Source organism: Armigeres subalbatus, unplaced genomic scaffold (assembly GCF_024139115.2).
Source record: "Armigeres subalbatus isolate Guangzhou_Male unplaced genomic scaffold, GZ_Asu_2 Contig1644, whole genome shotgun sequence".
NCBI lineage: Eukaryota > Metazoa > Arthropoda > Insecta > Diptera > Culicidae > Armigeres > Armigeres subalbatus.
In genome coordinates this window covers 286106-306572 of record NW_026942444.1, presented here as the reverse complement: position 1 = coordinate 306572, position 20467 = coordinate 286106, and the positions used below count along the sequence as shown (strand labels likewise).

At 41.2% G+C, this 20467-nt stretch overlaps 2 protein-coding genes across 2 annotated transcripts in view; both read left to right on the top strand.

Moving 5' to 3' along the window:
• Nucleotides 1-619: 619 nt before the first annotated feature.
• Nucleotides 620-20467, top strand: part of LOC134203092 (zinc finger protein 84-like) — a 65239-nt gene continuing 45391 nt past the window's right edge. Inside the window, exon 1 of the mRNA XM_062678069.1 lies at nucleotides 620-1302. The gene's annotated coding sequence lies outside the window, so the exon portion shown is untranslated. The remainder of the gene's footprint in view (nucleotides 1303-20467) is intronic.
• Nucleotides 8158-9807, top strand: LOC134203094 (uncharacterized). The gene is made up of 2 exons (XM_062678070.1): nucleotides 8158-9441; nucleotides 9500-9807. Exon 1 carries the CDS (start codon nucleotides 8634-8636, stop codon nucleotides 9294-9296), a length of 663 nt encoding a protein of 220 aa, XP_062534054.1. The 5' UTR covers nucleotides 8158-8633; the 3' UTR covers nucleotides 9297-9441; nucleotides 9500-9807.

The following is a 20467-nucleotide window of genomic DNA, read 5'->3' as shown; positions in this document are numbered from 1 at the left end:
TTTGAATTTAAATCCCACTGTGCATTGATGATGCACAGCACTCAATGAAGCATGTGATCTTGCACGATCACGCTCAACTGCGCAAGTTTTCGTAGACCAATAACCATCAGTATTATCCTCACAAAAACCGAACATCACGGCAGGAGTCACAAAGGGAACTCACTGCATTGCATTGGCTTTTCCACAGCAGACGCAGGATCACATATGCAAAAAAAATGGTCTACGATCACAAATGCAAGAGGAAAAACAGACCCAAACAATGAGCGATTTAAACCTCTATTCGGCGCACGTCCGTGTGGTGGTAGTTTTCGTCGGTCGGGGAATACACCAACAGGCAGCATGGTCCTCGTCTCGCTCGCTCGTCACATGCACGACGGCATACATTGGAAACTACGTGAGCGCACAATGACGATTTTCCCTCCTGGCCGGCCATGATCGACGACGAGGAGGTGGAAAATTCAACCTCACGGCGATCATCAGTTGGTGCTAGGACTGCCACCAGTGAGGGTCGATCACGGCGTCGCGGGAGATTTTCCGCAAACTGTGCGAACAAAGATCGAGTTTGCGTCGGAAGAGCACCAAGCGAACGCAATCAACCACAAGAAATATTCTACACATCTTGATCTAGATTTTCAGTTTGCGACGTTGTTTAACGATATAAACAAGCAAAAGTGATTGTGTTATGGATCTCGGAATTCTTTGTTAGGTATCTGATCGTAGCAGGAAGGGTTGTGATTTGTGGTTATTTTCTAACAACAAACAGTAAATCAGATCACCGCGCTGTGTGAAAGAGGACGTCAAGAATTAGGTGGAATTTCCCGAGCGGGAACGATCAAACGGTTATCTAATCAGGGCGTGGGAACCATCGTCGCACGAGGGACAGTGGGTTACCGTTCCACAAACTCATCCACTGAGCAGGATCGCGAGAGGAGTAGTTTTTACGCCGAAATGTTGTCATCATAATTCTTCGCATGCTTGTTTGGACAGTTGGACGCGCGTGCACGCTGCGATTCGATGAGTTCGCCAAAGTGCTAAGAAAGCCGAGCTCGCGAGGATAGTGGAAGAAAGTAAAAGTGAAAAATTTATATACTATATTTGCGCCGGGGCTCGAGGACTGGTTCGAAGTTTGGAGTGCGAGTGTGTGACAGTTTTATGACAGGAAAGAAAAGCCGGCAATTTGTTGTCGCGTTGTTTGGCCGCCTGCACAGCGGTGTTCTGCTTACGTCTGCTGCCGGGTAATATACACGGAGTACTAATTGAACCCCACGGATCGGAATTCGGCGGAATAGCGGCAGTATACAGGTGAGTCGCTCGAACGAGAATTTTATTGTATTTAAATTGGGCTTAAATGATGGATGCGAGTGCGTGCCATTAGTAATTTATTCATTAGAATTTGTTAAAGATTTGCGATCTATCAAGGAATGGGAAACAAGTGTCGCTCATTGGACGTAAGGCTGCGAAATCGCAATGACGCATAAGACCAAATTTTAAATTTTCAAGATTCAAGCATGATCTTTTATATTTATATACGGATGACTTAAGCGAGGAAAATGAATCACATCGAGAAATGATTAATGTCGGTGCTTGACGGGGGAATATATGTACATCCAAGAAAAAGCTACTTGTGGATTGTGAACTTGAGATTATTTAATCAATAATGTAGGTAAATGAGATAAAAGATGAAATATTTCCTTTTAATTTTTAAAATATAGAAATATAAATAAATATGTTTTGTATATTTATTTGTAAAAAAACTAATTACTAATTATGTCACAATTTCAAGAGCTCAAATTTAATAGAAGTCAAACATGCGACGTTAAATGTTAATGAATAAAATAAAATGTCATGAGAATTGATTTGTTCAATTTTCCGAAATTTTACGTTCCGAAGATATAGTGCATTTTCCGTTAAATTCTCGATTGATACCCACAACATGAACATACAATTTTCTGTTGAAAATTTAAAAGGCTCTTCAAAAACTAGGAAAAACTTCTAGGAATTTCCAGTAGGAATGCAAAGAATTTTACGCTGAAACATAATTTTTGAATGAAGAGGGGTTGTTTGTCAGAATCCCATTTGGCCGAAGCCTAAAAGTTGAAAGACCGAATATGTCGGTGGACCGAACAAATAATTTGGCCAAAGCCCATCTACAATAAAGTTATTTGACTGAAATGTTTTTTGGTCGAACAGTTCCTTCGGCTGGAAAAGTCGATTGCCGATTAGCTCAAATATCGAAAATGCCCTTTGACCCAAATGATCTGCCAGACGACGAAAGGGCCATTTAGCTGAATTTCGGTCGAAAGTGCAATCTGGCTGAATTGATCATTTCACCAAAAAAGTTGATTAGCCTTATAGGTCATTTAACAGAAAATGCCGTTTGGCCGAAATGATTGTTTTACAGAAAGGACATTTTCAGGTCAAAAGGCTCTTTCTGTCGAACGATCATTTCTACCAAACGGTATTTTCGGCCTGTTGCTACGACTGCCATACCGGCAACCCGGCGCGCCACGCTTGCACCGAAGTATATTGATACTCGTTGATGCTGTGTTGATCAGTACTATAGTAGGTACAATACATGTACATGAACTCATATTATACAGGCTATAAATGAAATCGATTGTTGACATAAGGATAAACCACACTATATTTTGATTTCTATTAATTAGTTAGTTCATGCTTGAAATCGTAAGTAATTCCTATAAAACATTACAAAACATAGCCGTTAATCATGTATATTATTTAGGAATATTCAAAGTTTTCCGTTAAAACCTCAAAAGAGACCATAGCAGTGGGAAAACTATTCGCATTATCTGGTAGGTTACAATTGATATTCCACAAAGTGCTAGAGCCTAATTATGTTTCCATAGCTATCTCAGCAACCGTAGAAATATCTTAAGCAGCATAAAAACTCAGTGTTTAATTGCTCAAACTAAGTTATGCACTGTTAAATGTAAGTAATACCATACAGAGTTGCCCTCCTCAAATACTTAAATGAATTAATTTGTATTTTAGCTTGAAGCTGTAATAAATTTGCTCTCAAGACAGTGCTCGGTTTTGTTTCTCACAACAAAACTTCAAGATTTAACATCATGTCCAATAAGAGTTCCAATGCCTCCTCGGCGGATCCGTCTGAGATCTGCGTCGCTTGCGGCAATGTGGAGATAGATGATCATCTGGTGGCCTGCGACAAATGTGACAATTGGTGGCATTTCACCTGTGCTTGCGTGAATGAGTCCATTTCGAGCCGGGATTGGATCTGCCCGAGATGCCGTTCACCATCGATTTCAGCTTCAGTTAGGTCGACAACTTCCAGCCAACGAGCAGATTTGCAGCGCAAACGCTTAGCCGACCAGCAGGAGCTTGAAAAGAAGGAGTTGGAATTGGAAAAAAGGCAGCTTGAGATGCAGAAGAAGCATTCGCAAGAAATGTACGAGTTGGAGGAGTTATTCGTAGGAGACGAAGGCGACAACCGGAGCGTGAAGCCGTGTGAACGAGATTGAGGGTCGTGGAAAACAGGTTGGGTTGAAGAGCACGTCCCCACCGAGCTAGCTTTCCCTGTACAACCAATCGGATCTACACACCTGCACCGCCAATTTCCTCACAGTAGCTGCATAGATATTCCGGGAATAAAGGAAGCTGATGTCCCTGATCCGTCACACCAGGCGCCCACCGTGACAGTAGGCGACGTCAACAAAAAATCGTTCGCTGTCAATCCCATATTACAGTCTCTCCGATCCCAGCTAGCAACGCTAGAACAACAGCCCATATCAGCAGAACAAATGATAAGCCTGGAGGCTCAGTTACGAAAGTGCAGGATACAGATGCTGCAACAAGAAGAGGGAGCGGTGGGGGGTGTCCCTATTATTGAACACCGAGACCGTAACGAAACCAGTAAAGGCGCTATCCCGAAGACCAAAGCTAAAGCGAGTGACGTCATAGTAACACCTAGAAATCTGACATCATTAGTAGCACGAAGTCAGGTGCAACTAGAAAGAAGAGCAACCACGGAACAGAGATATCGTAAAACAATAGTCGCTCAGGAAAATGTTTCTTCAGGTAACCTTGTACCAGGTCCACGAATTCGTTTCGCTTCTAAGCATATATCTCTGGAGCCGCCGTTGGTGGAATCAACGATAAACGAGCAGACGCGAATCAAGTACGCGCACTCGAAGCCCCCAGCACAACTAAATTTCCCGTTGGACAACTCTGCAACTCGTTCTACCGCAACACAACCGGTAAATCGTCGTTCGAGCACACACGCCAACCTAACAATTCCTGGAGCATCTGGAAACGTTAGTGGAGGAAATTTTGGGCTCGGCGATAGATTTCTTGGAGGATCTGTAATGAATCCCAACCTACATCGACCTTCGCCGGAGCAGTTGGCAGCTAGGCAAGTAATGCCCCGGGATCTGCCGGAGTTTTCTGGCGATCCAGAGGGATGGCCTATTTTTTATAGCAGTTTCCACAATTCTACGGCGGCATGTGGGTTTAACCATATTGAAAACCTTGCACGGTTACAGCGGTGCTTGAAAGGCAACGCGCTGAAGTCAGTTCGGTACTACCTGCTTTCGCCGGAGTCAGTACCAAACGTAATGGAGACTCTCCGTACCCTGTATGGTCGCCCGGAAATCATCATCAACAAGTTGATCCAAAATGTACGTGAAACGCCGGCGCCTAAACCAGAAAAGTTGGATTCGTTGATCGATTTTGGGATTTCGATTAGAAATCTGGCTCAACATCTCATCGCGGCAGGTCAACAAGCACACCTGTCGAACCCGGCGCTTCTCCAAGAGGTGGTGGAAAAGCTACCAGCAAACGTCAAGCTGCAATGGGCACAACATTTTGATGTTTCAGCCAGAAGCCAGTTTGCGTACCTTCAGCGATTTCATGGGAACGGTGGTAGAATCTGTTGCAAGGTAGTGATATACACCTAACCAGCACGCTAGAAGCGAGAAATCCCACAACAGGGATAAAAGCTTTGTACACACGCACTCCGAGAATAAAACGACGTACCCAGAAAAGGGGAGGTTTGAAGATGAGAAGCCATGCCTGTTCTGTAGGAAAGTTGGCCACCGCTTGAAAAATTGTACGAAATTCCAGCAACTCTCGGTCGACGATCGTTGGAAAAACATACAAATGTTACAAAGTGTGCCGCACCTGTCTCAACCCTCACTGTCGCCGTATTTGTAGAACCTCGAGCCGATGTGGAATCAACGATTGCGAGTTCCGTCATCATCCATTACTCCATGGTAAGCCTGAAGTAGCGCTTAATCCGCTTGTTTCGTCAACTGAAAATCACGTTTACCACCACTGTAGACAATCAAATCTATTCCGATTCGTTCCGGTTACGCTGCACGGAAAGTCCGTGTTCGCCTTCTTGGATGAAGGTTCTTCTTCGGCATTGATCGAACGATATCTGGTTCAAGAACTGGAAGTTGCGATGGACCGCTAATATGACGAGGACAGAGGATGAGTCGCAGATCGTTTCAATGGAAGTGTCCGAAATGGGTCGGAATAAACGGTTTCAGCTCAAGAACGTGCGCACTGTAGACTGCCTGAATTTACCTTCCCAAACCTTGCGCTTTGCCGAACTGCAAGAAGATCATCATCATTTGAAGGGCCTGCCTGTTCGAAGTTACGAGGACGTCACACCAAAGCTGTTAGTTGGCCTACGAAATCTGCAACTAGCTGTTCCGCAGAAGATCAAAGAGGAAATAGCGGCGTTGTAGCTGCGAAAACTCGCTTAGGATGGTGCGTTTACGGAAGCCTGGACAAATCAAGGGACGCAGATGAGTTCAGTTACCATGTGTGCAGTGCGAAGCCGACGAGAGACTGGATTGTATGATGAAAGATTATTTTAACGCCGAAGACTTTCCAGCTGGATCCCAGGGCATGTTAGAGTCTAGAGAAGAAGCGAGGGCTAGACGAATAATGGAAGAAACAACGCGTAGGATTGATAATCGCTTCGAGACTGGTCTGCTGTGGAGATCCGACTTCGTAGAACTACCCGACAGTTATCCCATGGCTCTTCGACGTTTAGAGTGTCTTGAGAGGCGAATGGCACGAGACCCGCTCCTCAAGGAAAACATCCACCGTCAAATTAGCGAATACCAGGAGAAAGGGTATGCCCATCGGGCCACCAAAAGTGAGCTGTTGAAAGCTGATCCTAGACGGATATGGTATTTGCCACTAGGTGCTGTTTGTAATCCAAAAAAGCCGGGAAAGACTCGATTAATATGGGATGCAGCAGCAAAGGTCGATGGTGTATGTTTGAACTCCGCTCTTTTACCTGGGCCCGACCTACTTGTTCCACTTCCTTCCGTGCAGTTTCGCTTCCGACAGTATCCGGTGGCGGTGAGCGGTGACATCAGAGAGATGTTTCACCAAGCGAGAGTTATAGAACGAGATCGTCCGGCACAGAGTTTTCTTTTCCGTGATAATCCTAAAGATGAGCCCATCGTTTTCATTATGGACGTCCTCACCTTTGGAGCCACAAGTTCCCCGTCATCCGCTCAATTTGTAAAAAACCGCAATGCGGATGAATTTGCCGATCGGTATCCACGAGCATCAGAGGCGATTCGTAAGTGCCACTATGTTGACGATTACCTGGATAGCTTTGAGTCGATCGACGAGGCGAAAGCGGTAGCAGGCGAAGTTAGGTGGATCCACTCAAAGGGCGGATTTGAATTGAGAAATTGGGCGTCGAACCAACAAGGCGTCCTGAGTATCTAGGAGAAACACCAAAGCAAGGCGTCAAGGACCTCGCCTTGAAAACTGATACTGAACACGTTTTGGGAATGCTATGGCATACGGAAGAAGATGTTTTGAAATTTTCTATGACGTTCCGAGAGGAAATCGCAACACTTATCAACACCGGTGCAAGGCCAACGAAGCGTCAAGTATTAAAGTGCATAATGAGCCTCTTCGACCCTTTAGGCCTGCTGGCTGGTGTACTCGTTCATGGGAAGATAATGATGCAGGACATCTGGAGGAGTGCGATTAAGTGGGATGAATGCATTGATGACCAAATCTACGAGAAATGGGCGAAGTGGGTTGAGTTGCTGGTACTAGTTAACGAAGTCCGAGTTCCACGGTGCTACTTCGATAAAGCGAGCGCCGATATCTACGATACTTTGGATGCCCACGTTTTCGTGGATGCAAGCGAAGCAGCATATTCCGCCTTGATATACTTTCGTGTTATTGGATCAGAAGGGGTAGCTGAATGCGCTTTGGTATCGGCCAAAACAAAAGTTGCTCCGTTGAAATACGTATCGATTCCTCGATTGGAGTTGATGGCTGCAGTTCTAGGAGTACGACTTCTTGCATTCGTGCGTGAAAATCATACCGTCAAGATCAATCGTTGCATCTACTGGTCTGACTCTGAAGTAACGTTGGCGTGGATTCGGTCGGAACATCGGAGATACCGTCCATTTGTAGCATGCCGCGTGGGAGAGATCTTATCAGCGACCAGCGTCAAAGAATGGAGATACGTCCCGAGCAAACTCAACGTCGCCGACGATGCTACGAAGTGGAGTGTTGAATCATGCCCCAAACTATCGGGCCGCTGGTTTAATGGACCACAGTCCGAGATAATGTGGCCTAAACAGAAAAACATCGATACTACGAATGAGGAGCTTCGAGCGTGTTTCCTGCACCAAGATGTATCAACACTGCGCAGTCCTATAAAGTTTGAACGGTTTTCCAAATGGGGTCGACTCTTGCGAACAACTGCCTACGTTATACGATTCATCTCAAAATTAAGGCGCAAAGAAATAACCGAAAACTGCTCTAATTCGAACCTGAAGACTGAAGAACTACAAGCAGCAGAGGTGATGATCTGGAAGCTGGTTCAAGCGGAGTCCTATGGTGACGAAGTGATCCTTTCCAAGAATAAGAAGCTTCCGAGAGATAAACAATTGGGACTTGAGAAAACAAGCCAACTATTATGTGCAACTATGGAATCTAACGCCAATAATGGATGACAAAGGCGTACTAAGAGTGGGCGGGCGCATTGCCGCGGCGAGAGTACTGGCTGTCGTCGTTAAGTTTCCTATAATACTACCGAGGAAGCATCACGTTTCCCTTCTGCTTCTCGACGATTACCATAGAGGATTGCTACATGGACATTATGAAACTGTAGTCAACGAAGTGCGTCAACGTTTTCACATTCCCAGACTACGAACAACGGCGCGAAGTGTGGCAGGTCGCTGTCAGTGGTGCAAAGTGTACAAAGCTCGTCCGGTGGTCCCAATGATGGGTCCACTTCCAGCCGCTCGTCTGTCACCAGGTGTGCGCCCGTTTAGCTATGTTGGCATCGACTATTTCGGGCCAATCTTAGTGAAAGTTGGTCGTGCCGCAGTAAAAGATGGATTTGTTTGATAACGTGTTTAACAATACGTGCTGTACACGTTGAAGTAGCATTCGACCTTTCGACCAAATCTTGCATCGCATGTATCCGCCGTTTTGTTTGCCGACGAGGAGCGCCAGTTGAAATATATTCCGACAATGGTCGGAACTTTACCGGAGCGGATCGCGTGTTACGGGACCAAATCGAGAACATCGAGCTAAATGCAGCGACGACCTTCACGAATACGACGACGAAGTGGTTGTTCATACCGCCATCTGCTCCCCATATGGGAGGATCATGGGAACGCATGGTGCGCTCCATCAAGAATGCTATGACTACCATGCCTCAGAACGAAAAGCTAGACGATGAAGGATTACAGACCCTTATAGTGGAGGCAGAAGCGGTTGTTAACTCTCGTCCACTGACTTACTTACCGCTGGATTCAGCAGAACAAGAGGCGCTAACGCCCAACCACTTCATCCTAGGCAGTTCAACTGGAGTGACACAACCTACAGCGAAGTTGGAAGATGGCGTAAAACTGGCTCGAGGATCCTGGAGTTTGATTCAACGCCGCATTGACCACTTTTGGAGGCGTTGGGTACTGGAGTATTTGCCGACACTTACAAGGCGTGTGAAGTGGATGCAAGAAACGAAGCCGGTACAGCCTGGAGATCTGGTGATCGTAATCGATGAGTCAAAAAGAAATGGCTGGGTACGTGGACGTATCCTGGATGTAATCGCAGGCAGGGACGGACGGATTCGGCAGGTATCAGTACAAACCTCTTCGGGACTATTCAGGAGGCCGGTGTCCAAAGTAGCAGTACTCGATGTAGCTGACCTTGCAGTGGAGGATCCTACCGGTCCTCACGGGGAGGGGGATGTTGCTACGACTGCCATACCGGCAACCCGGCGCGCCACGCTTGCACCGAAGTATATTGATACTCGTTGATGCTGTGTTGATCAGTACTATAGTAGGTACAATACATGTACATGAACTCATATTATACAGGCTATAAATGAAATCGATTGTTGACATAAGGATAAACCACACTATATTTTGATTTCTATTAATTAGTTAGTTCATGCTTGAAATCGTAAGTAATTCCTATAAAACATTACAAAACATAGCCGTTAATCATGTATATTATTTAGGAATATTCAAAGTTTTCCGTTAAAACCTCAAAAGAGACCATAGCAGTGGGAAAACTATTCGCATTATCTGGTAGGTTACAATTGATATTCCACAAAGTGCTAGAGCCTAATTATGTTTCCATAGCTATCTCAGCAACCGTAGAAATATCTTAAGCAGCATAAAAACTCAGTGTTTAATTGCTCAAACTAAGTTATGCACTGTTAAATGTAAGTAATACCATACAGAGTTGCCCTCCTCAAATACTTAAATGAATTAATTTGTATTTTAGCTTGAAGCTGTAATAAATTTGCTCTCAAGACAGTGCTCGGTTTTGTTCACAACTCGGCCAAATGATCTATTCGGTTAAAAGACTTTTTAGGACAAACGACCATTTCGACCAACTTTTTCGGCCAAATTACCAGTTCGGTCGAATGTTCTTTTCCGCTGTATGTCGCTTTCGGCCAAATTAGATTAAATCCGGGTAAACCTGTTCAAAAATCAATATTTTTCTAAAACAATACAGGGGAAAAGACTGCTTTGGTAGGTTTTGTTCTATTATTGGCAGGGGGTTTTTGTCGACCGAATTTTATGAAATTTGGCCACAATATTCTTTGATATGCAAAGAATGTTTAGGCCAAATTTGAGCATAATCAGTCATAAAAAACCCCTGACAATAATCGAACAAAACCTGCCAAAGCCGTCATTCCCCCCATTAAATTGAAAAAAAAAACAATACATTAAATTGGAAATCTTCTTCTTCTATTGTTTTTGATAGTAAAGTGACCCTACTACATTGTGTAGAAATCATTTGCAAAAAAAAACTAGGACTGTACTATTTACAAAAAAAAAGTCAAAATCGGGTGAGATGCCACACCTCAGGGGGAGAAATGTTGGAGAAATAGGATTTTTTTTTGGCGATGAACGATATTTTTTAGAAAAGCATAATCATTTGTATAAATATTTCAACCCAAAAACAAATTCATCGCGTGAACCATTTCTTTATTTCAACTGTGTGACAATACACAGTCGAGGATATTAGTCATTAATAGACTTTTGCTTCATTGTTTTTCTCCCGTAATCAATTGCACAAATCGTCAAAAATTGCACATATTGCGTTTTTCTTCATCCACGATTATCTGTTTAACTTGTTTGACATTTTAAAATGAAAAATTATTAAAGCTCTTTTAGTGGAATGTACTTTCCATTTAATTCCACTACGTTTTGTTATCTTTTCAGATTTTAAGATGGCCTGATTTTCTTCACTGCAATGATTTTCCATGCCTTTCCATTTTCTATGCCTGTATGGTACATATTAATTGTTTTTTTATAATTTGTTCCCATATCAATAACAATCGAATACGAAGGATTGTACAGCAAATTTATTTATTTCTCATTATTGTGGTGTTTTCAGTAGTATGCATTCATGATTACAATAAAAACGACACTAATTAAGTCGAAATCGTTCCTAGAGCAAATATCATTAATTTCAGGACATTATATTAATAAAGGAACAAATATCTTAGGACGTCTGGATTTATATATACCGATTATATGGGATAGATGCCTAATCATTATTATTCAAAACGTAAACTGCTTACGACGGGCAGGGCCATTTGGCCAAAGCCCGAAAGATGTTTGGCCGAATATGCTATCTAGCCGAACAAACGATTAGGCCAAAACCCATCTGGCCGAAAATGTCATTTAGCCAAAATAGATAATAAATGTCAATTAATTGCATATTTTTCGGCAACTCGGCCGTACGAAAACCATTTTTTTGTTAAATATCTTGGCTGTGCATATGCACAGCATATGTTTCGAAATGGACAAATTGATATGAAATTTGCGAAAAAGAATCCACGTGTCTTGGAGGGACTCGAACCCTCAACCTCCTACTCTCTAGATAGGCGTGATAACCCCTACACAACAAGACCACTTAAAGGTCACGTTTGCGGAAAAGCCATCAGAATCCGAGTACCAACCTCCACCGCGGTTAGCTCTCTTTTTTGCAAATTGAATATCTTTCGGATGCTTGATTTGTCCAATCTCCACATGCGCTTTACTATTGTATATCCACAGCCAAGCGAGTGCACATTGTTTATTAAACGAGAGGATCGCACTCCATGCCCCCCAGTAACTGTCTGGGCGGGACGGTATAGAATGCGAATTCAATCGCACTCTGCTGTGCCAAAGGCTTGCTTGGCTAAAGCATTTGATGAGTTTGATTGCCTTTAACGTAAGCGGTCGCGTGTACTCAGACGACTAATGACGGTGAAAGACCGACACTTGATTACAATTAATTGCATATTATTCGGCAACTCGGCCGTACGAAAACTATTTTTTTGTTAAATATCTTGGCTGTGCATATGCACAGCATATGTTTCGAAATGGACAAATTGATATGAAATTTGCGAAAAAGAATCCACGTGGATATGCACAGCCAAGATATTTAACAAAAAAATGGTTTTCGTAATATTAACAAAAAAATAATAAATGTCGTTCAATCAAAATGGTCATTTGATCGAAAAAGTCGTTTGGCCGAATAGGTCATTTGACCGAAAATATCATTTGTTGAAATGGTCCTTTGGTCGAAAAGGTCATTTGACCGAAATGGTCGTCTGGCAGAAAGGCCATTTGACCAAACGGGTGAACATTTTTGAACCCGTTCCGTAATTTACAGATGGCGGTATGACTCGTAGGGTCAAATGACACTTTCGCTCTTCTGTCGAACGACCTTATCGGTCAAACTTCAATTTCGGCCTGATGACCAATTCGACCAAACGACCTGTTAGGGCAAACAGTCAAATTAAATTTTCGGCTAAACCGTTTTTGATGTATAACCGTTTCGTCCAAATGTTCATTCAATGATAGGTTTACTCGTTTTGTACCTCAGATTCACCAGAACAAGTTGTACACACGCCAGCAGGGCTTGGATGAATGAAGCAATGAAGATGAGGTCTGGTGCTTCGGCACCAGATATACTCCCGATGAAGGTAGCTGCATGGGAGAACAGTTCCAAAGTGCTTAGTGAAGAATGCTTCCTCGCTTCATATGGCACTGCTGTACGAAACAGTTGGAGAGTGAAATCAAGCACCCGCTAGTAGAGGTGTGCGCCGGTCCAATATTCGTCGGCGGCGGCGTTTGACAGAATTTTGGCCGGCGGCGGCGGCGTTTTCGGCGTCACGCCGAAAGCCATTTTACCCGGCGACGGCGGTGGCGTGAATCGGCGTGGCGATTTTTTTTTTCATTACGTTTTTCTAAGATTCTTTTTGCATTTTTTTTTTTTGCATATTTTCAAGACATTAAAAGAAGATTTTTTTTATTTTCGCATAAAAAATCTTTTGAACTTGTCCAGAAAAACCTGGAGAAAAACCAAAATTTGGAAAATATTTTCAGATTGTTTGAAGTTTTGAGAAATCTTTGGAATTACCAAGAGAAGCTTTTTTGAATTACCAAATAAAATTGTTTGGAATTTCAGCAGAAAATTGTTCTTAACTTCTACAGGAAAAAAAAATCGGAAAATTATGAAAAGGTCTTGTTGAGTTTGTGTTGAGTATTCTTTCAAATTTGTACAGAACATTATTGATAATTGTAGTAGAGTGCAGCTGGTTGAATGGGTGTTTTACCGTTGGCTTTCTCAGTCTAGAATAATACAGACGGCTTGTTCGGCATGGTCAACGATAGAACAGTCAATTCTTAAGAATTTCCGCGGGAGGCTCTAAGGAGTTTTCGAGAAAAATTCTCTGGAATGTTCAGGAGAAATTTTCCGTAAGTTTAACGCAAACTTCTTTAGAATTTCCGCGAAGGATTGTTCAAAACGATTCAACGAAAAATTATTCGAAATTCTTGCAATTCTACGGGAAATTCATTGTACAGTAGACGTTCGATAACTGCAATGCTTTTAACTGCATTTCGAAAGTTACATCAGTTTTGCAGTTATCGAACAGCTGAGCTTCAAAACTATGTCAAAGTCGATGATCATTGCATAGCGGTGAACAATCAGATGCACTTCTATTTTGACGACGTCTGACAATTGTTTAACGTCTAGAATGCGTCATGTTACAGTTATCGAACAACTAGTGTATTGTCCGTAAGAAATTCTTGGGAAATTCCATTGGCCGAAAGCCGTATGTCCAAACTGGTAATTTGGCCGAAAAAGTCGTTTTCCCTAACATGTCGTTTTGTCGAATAGGTAATCAGCCCAAAAATGTCGATTGGCCGATATGGTCGTTTGACAGAATGGGTCATTCGTCCGAAAATATCGTTTAGGCCAACAGGTCTTATGGCCAAATGTCAATAACTGAATGGGTAAATTAGTCCATAATATCCATCCGTTTGGCGTTATGACATTTACGTTGAAAAGACTGTTGAACGAAATTTCGTAACCTCTTTACTTTTAAGTCGATACTAACATTTATGCCAAAAGCCATCTAACCAAATCCCATTAAGCCGAATTGAACGTTTTCCCGAAACTGTTATCAGGTCAAAAATGATTTGACCAAACATGTATTTTTACCGAAAACGACATACAGCCGAAATGGACATTCAGCCGAACTGGTAATTTGGCCGAAAAAATCGTTTTACCAAATAGATCATTTGACCGAAAATGGTGTTTGGTAGGAATGGTAATTTGGCCCGAAAATGTTCTTTCTGCAAAACAACCCCTCTGGCCGACCAGCATTTTCTGTCAAATGACCAATTCGGATGAAGTTCTTTTTTGGCAAAATGACCAATTCAGACGAACGACACTTTCAAAGAAGGTTGCAGAAAGACCATTTTTTACCAAACGGCATTTTTGGTCAAATGATGTATATTCGGTCAAACGACTTTTCACCCGAACGGCATTTTCAGCCAAATGACCTGTTAGGGTAAACAACTTTTTACAAGTCCGTCCAAATTTTCCGTTTGGCTTTACATCGCTTTCGGCCAAACTACATTTTCGGTCAAACCAGTTATGGTCTGATAACAGTTTCCGTTTTGCTAAATGGTACCTGGCTAGATGTCTTTTGGCCTAAAGTGTAGTATTGACCTAAAAATAGAGAGGCCACGACATTTTGTTCAATGGTTAATTGTCAAAAAGACCGTTTCGCCAAACAAGTGGCCATTTCTGACCATATTACCCGTTAAGTACGAGGTTCAGTCATTGAAATTTGGCCGTATGACCCCGTTTGACCAAATGACATTTTTGGCCAAATGACCCATTCTGTCAAAAAACTATTTCTGCTAAATGGCATTTTTGGGCAACGATGGTTTCGGCCAGACGACCTGTTAGGGAAAACGGCTTTTTCGGCCAAATTACCAGCTCGGCCGTCTGTCACTTTCGGTTTTATTGGAATGGAATGAAACTTACCAAGAATTTTTAATCGAAAGTAGAAAGAATTTTCTGAAGAAACCAAAAACAAACTCCGAGCATTTTTTTGATGTTTTTAATTGGCTATGCCAAACTAGCCGTTTAATGATGAACTTCTCCCTGCGAAAAAAAAAATCACTCTAATAAAGGATAAAAACTAACCGGCTTGATTAATTTAGATTGGGGAAGTCAACGTTAAAGCATCTCTTTCACTAGTCAAAATTTTCTGTGTGAATTTTAAAGAATACTCAACAGAGACTCAATAGGAATATTCCGTGAATATTCTGAATATGTAGAAATTTGGAACAACTTCCCGTAAAAACTCTGTAGAGATTCTCATGTAAATCCCAAGCAATTTCCCTTGGTAATTACAAAGAGTCCTCGAAACGTGAAAGTAGTTCCAGTGGAAAATCTGAAAATAATTTTCAAATGAATATTCTGGAAAAACTTGAAGAATTTCTGGGGAAGTTTATCCATTTTTTGAGGCGAAATTCAAAAGATTCTCCCGTTATTGTCGTGAAAATATCCTAAATGACCAATTCAGCCGAACGACACTTTCGACCGAATGTTCATTTTGACCTAATTGCCCTTTCTACCAAACGACTATTTCAGCCGAAGGACAAGTTCACGATTTTTTTAGCCAAAGGAACTGTTCGACCAAATGAGATTCTCGGCCAAATATCTGTAAGCTACATCCTATCCTATCCTATCCTATCAAAGTCTGAAAACATACTGAGAGCATATAGAATAGTTTGATTTTGACAACAAAATGATTTATAATTTGTTTTCAAATATGTATAAATCATCATGATTGATTACATATTTTGATCTCATGTTGCTGTAGATTACTAAATTGAATGATATGATATCAAACTGTGTACATATTTTGCTATCGGAAACGATTTGCTCTCATCTACAGCAGAAAAGTTGGAAAATGTATTGAAAGTAACCACTTTCCCTTCGATGGGACTCGAACCCATGACCCTACTGTAGGGTCATGGGTTCGAGTCATATCGAAGGGAAAGTGGTTACCTCCAATACATTTTCCAAATCAATATCTTCCACATAACGTACATATTCACATATGAGTTTTCATAACATTGTAAATTAACGTCCAAGTCGGGTGGTTTAATCCCCGGAAATAGGCAATTAACTTTGATTGAGCAGAATAGTTTTCAAGTTGATGTCACGGTAAGCTAATTCTGCTATACGTTTTGTTATTCTAACCGTTAAAACGACCAAAAAGAAATCAAATTAAGTAAACATCATCGATGATACCACAACATTAAAACAAGTTATCGATTTGCTTTTAAGTTAACAAAAATTATTAAAAAACCTCAAAAGCCAATTCCAACGCTTAAAGAGGGAAATAAAATTTTATTAACAAATGTCGAAAAGGCTCAAAATCTTGCTCAGCAGTTCGAGAGTGCCCATAATTTTAGTCTAGGTCTCACTAGTCCAATTGAGGATCAGGTTACACGGAGCTTCGAAGACATTCTCAATCAAGAGAATGTTTTTGACCCTTCGTTGGGAACTAATTTGGATGAAGTGAGATCTATTACTAGAAAATTTAAAAATATGAAAGCCCCGGGTGATGATGGTATTTTCTACATACTTATCAAAAAACTTCCTGAGAGCTCTTTATCCTTTTTGGTTAATTTATTTAACAAATGCTTTCAATTGGCATACTTTCCAGATAAATGGAAAAACGCCAAAGTTGTTCCAATTTTGAAGCCGGACAAAAATCCAGCTGAGGCTTCTAGTTATCGCCCAATCAGTTTGCTTTCTTCAATAAGCAAACTGTTTGAAAAGATTATTTTAAATAGAATGATGGTTCATATTAATGACAATTCTATTTTTGCTGATGAGCAATTTGGTTTTCGCCATGGGCATTCAACCACCCATCAGTTATTAAGAGTTACGAACTTAATTCGGCTCAACAAATCTGAAGGATATTCGACTGGAGTTGCTCTTCTTGATATAGAGAAAGCATTTGACAGTGTTTGGCATGAAGGTTTGATTGTAAAATTGATGAATTTTAAGTTTCCTCTGTACATCATTAAACTGATCCAAAATTATTTATCAGATCGCTCACTGCAGGTAAACTATCAGAATACTAAATCTGATAGATTACCTGTAAGGGCTAGTGTCCCCAAGGCAGCATACTGGGGCCCATATTGTATAACATTTTACTTCTAACTTACCTGATTTACCACCAGGGTGTCAAAAATCTTTGTTTGTAGATGACGCGGGCCTTTCAGCCAAAAGGGCGAAGCCTTCGTGTCATTTGTAGTAGATTGCAAAAAGTTTGGATATTTTCTCCACTTACTTGCAAAATGGAAAATTTCCCCGAATGCTTCCAAAACTCAGCTTATAATTTTCCCACATAAGCCGAGAGAGCTTCTTATTTGAAACCTTCTAGCAGACATATTGCCACTATGAATGGGGTTCCAATTAATTGGTCTAGCGAAGCTAAATATTTAGGACTTCTGCTAGATCAAAAATTAACCTTTAAAAATCACATTGAAGGCCTTCAAGCCAAATGTAACAAATATATTAAGTGTCTATATCCACTTATAAACAGAAAATCAAAACTTTGTCTTAAGAACAAACTTTTGATTTACAAACAAATTTTTAGACCTGCCATGTTGTATGCTGTGCCAATATGGACTAGTTGCTGCAATACCAGAAAGAAGGCACTCCAGAGGATTCAAAATAAAATTTTGAAAATGATTCTGAAGTTGCCTCCGTGGTATAGTACCAACGAACTTCATAGAATTTCTAATATTGAGACATTGCAACAAATGTCCAACAAAATAATTTCCAATTTTAGACAAAAATCGTTGCAATCTTCTATTGCAGCGATTAACTCCTTGTACCCTTAGTATAAAATAGGTTAAGTTTAGTTTAAGTTGAAAACATTGTAATTCCTACATGGTTCAATTCAACCAGAGGAAAAATTCTAACTGCCAGAGGCAATTGAAATGTATTAATAATAACTAAAAATGTAACATAGCAAATAAGGATGATAGTGTTAAGAAAACACGGAACACCTAGTCTAAGAGATGAATGCATGTATTAGATAATTAGCAAATAAAATTAGTTAAAAAAAAAAAAAAAAAAAGTTGCTTTTAAGTTTTGCTCGGGTAGGCTTCTACTAATTAGTCTTTTCGGTTAAACGATTCGGCTTAACAACTTTCAGTCTTGTGACTTTCTGCAGAACAACTTTTTTATGTTCAAAAATTCAATTTCAATTAGATTTTCATTTCTTCATTTTTCGCAATTTTCACACGCTTAGTTTTTACGGAGTGCTCTTCGAAGTTTTTATTTTGTTATTCGAACTACTGATTGTAGTTTGTCATCCGATGACGTAAAAGCATACTTCCAAATATTTGTCAGAAAAATATGGAATGATGATCTCAAATGGGAGTGGAGAAATAATGAGCTGATTCAGTAAACACCTAACGAGTCAGTAAATTTGGACAAGCTTTGGTTCACCTAATGCACTCCCCATAAAATACTCAAGGTTTCACACCAGCAACTCCAGCATCGTTAATCGACGGATACCGTAGACGGGAGCCTGATTGATGGCCGATAATTCATTCGTCAATGGCACTTCCGGTTACGTAAGTTTGTGTAACAAAAACAAAAAAACAGCCTCAACACTAAGCAGGATATTTCCATCAAATCAAATCGATCCATTCGTTTTGTTCGATGATTGCCGCCCACCTTGAAGACCACCACCAACGGTAGTGGTACGTTTGGGCGCAGCAGGATCTTCTGCTGGATGAAAACACGTGGTGGTGTGATCTCCTCAGGGAGTATCAGGAAGGCATTATGCAAGCATCTAAAAATTTTCGCACCATTTGGAGATCGGTTCTTCTAAGTATTCGCCGACTCACCGGGATTTTTAGCTGTCACTCGTCACTTCATTTCACACATTTTCGCCTAACGACACCCGTGACATATATCGCTGGCAAGCGCGCGAAACTCGTACCATTGCGCCCGTACTGCGATATTTCATCCTTCTGAGACCGTCGTCGTAGGGTGGCAGTTAGGGTGGTACCGGCACCGATTGTCAATGTGCGGAAACAATAACGCTAACGCTACCCAACCATGTGGCGGAGGCGTGCCGTGGACCGGGGCATGGTGGTCCTGAAACTTTGGCATGGCCTGACTACGGTTGATGGATGGATCCTAATTTTAAATTATGCCCGTTGACACTCGTAAATAACGGGTGCTGGGGCGGTACGGCAGTGGCGATGAGCCGCACACATCTGAGGGGCTTGTCGGAGTTGGAACGTGCGTGGTGGGAACACTTGTTGGCTGTTTTCTTTCCTGGCTTGCTTGTTGTTGATAAAATGTTTTCACTAATCGAGGAAATGTTCTACCACTTCATTAGCCGGTCATGGACATCCGATCCACAAGCAGCGGCGGATAATGATGCAAATTAGATTTTCATAATTAACATGAACAGTGTATGTGGTCTTAGATGCGTCAAGCTGTTCGTAATCGATACCTTCGGAGAAAATCTTTCAGAAAAATCAATGACCACATACGAAAACGGGCAAAGCAAATTACGCAGAAGTCGATATGTACATAATGTATTCATGTACTTTTAGAAAATGGAAACAGTGAAAGTGTATACCAGCTGATTTTTTTCGTGGTCAGCTTTAGTCACGTAGCTTACAGATGAAGAGGAAATTGGCTTTAGCAGGCATTCATTAGGCAAAACCGTTTAATGTTGGTGAAACTTAGAAAAACCTACGACAGCAAAAAGAAGATTTAAACAACGTAAGAGCGGGGGAGATCACAAAGAACCAAATGTCCAACACGTCAACGATATTTGGTCTTGAAGGCGGAAGTTGAGAATTCATATAGACAGAATAAAACACAGTGTGGGCTAATATCCTAGTGGTTAAAGCTGAAAGAGACGCAAAAAACAACGACGTTCGCGTCCTCTACGATACATGTACCATAATATCTCAAAGATGAAAGCGACGACGCCTAATAACGACACAACTGGTCAGTTATATTAATCATCTTTATTGATCAATTAAAAAGCTGGTTCGAACATAATCTTTATAAACACGTATTAGAAATATAAAGCTCAACATTACAAATACGATCTGATTTTAACCCTGGGCCGGTTCTTTAGCTATGTTGCCCGACGCTAGGTGCAGTTAAAAACACATTAGAAACGCTAAATTTTATCCACTGATAGATAGACGTCATACGTACCTACCAAATGTAAATCGATCACGGTGGATTACCTATATTTTTATAGTTGGCGGTAGCGCTTCCATTATTGATTTGGCTCGAGTTTGACGTTCATCCAAGATCATAGTAACCGCTTGTCCATTTATAATTAGGCGATAACAATTCTGTGACTATGATTTCGACTGAAAGTGTCACAAGAATTAAGTTTTGGAGTCACAACCGTTTTATCAAGATAAACAGAAATATATTCAGGAAAATGTACACGTATACACGTTAGGGTGGCTCAAATTAGTATGGAAAAAACATTTCTCTTTTCTTTATGGGCCGCCCTCTTATTCGGTTCTATTTGATGACCTGGTGCTCTGGACAAAATTTCAGTCAAAATTTCAATTTCATCAAAATTTGGAAAAGTATTTTTTGA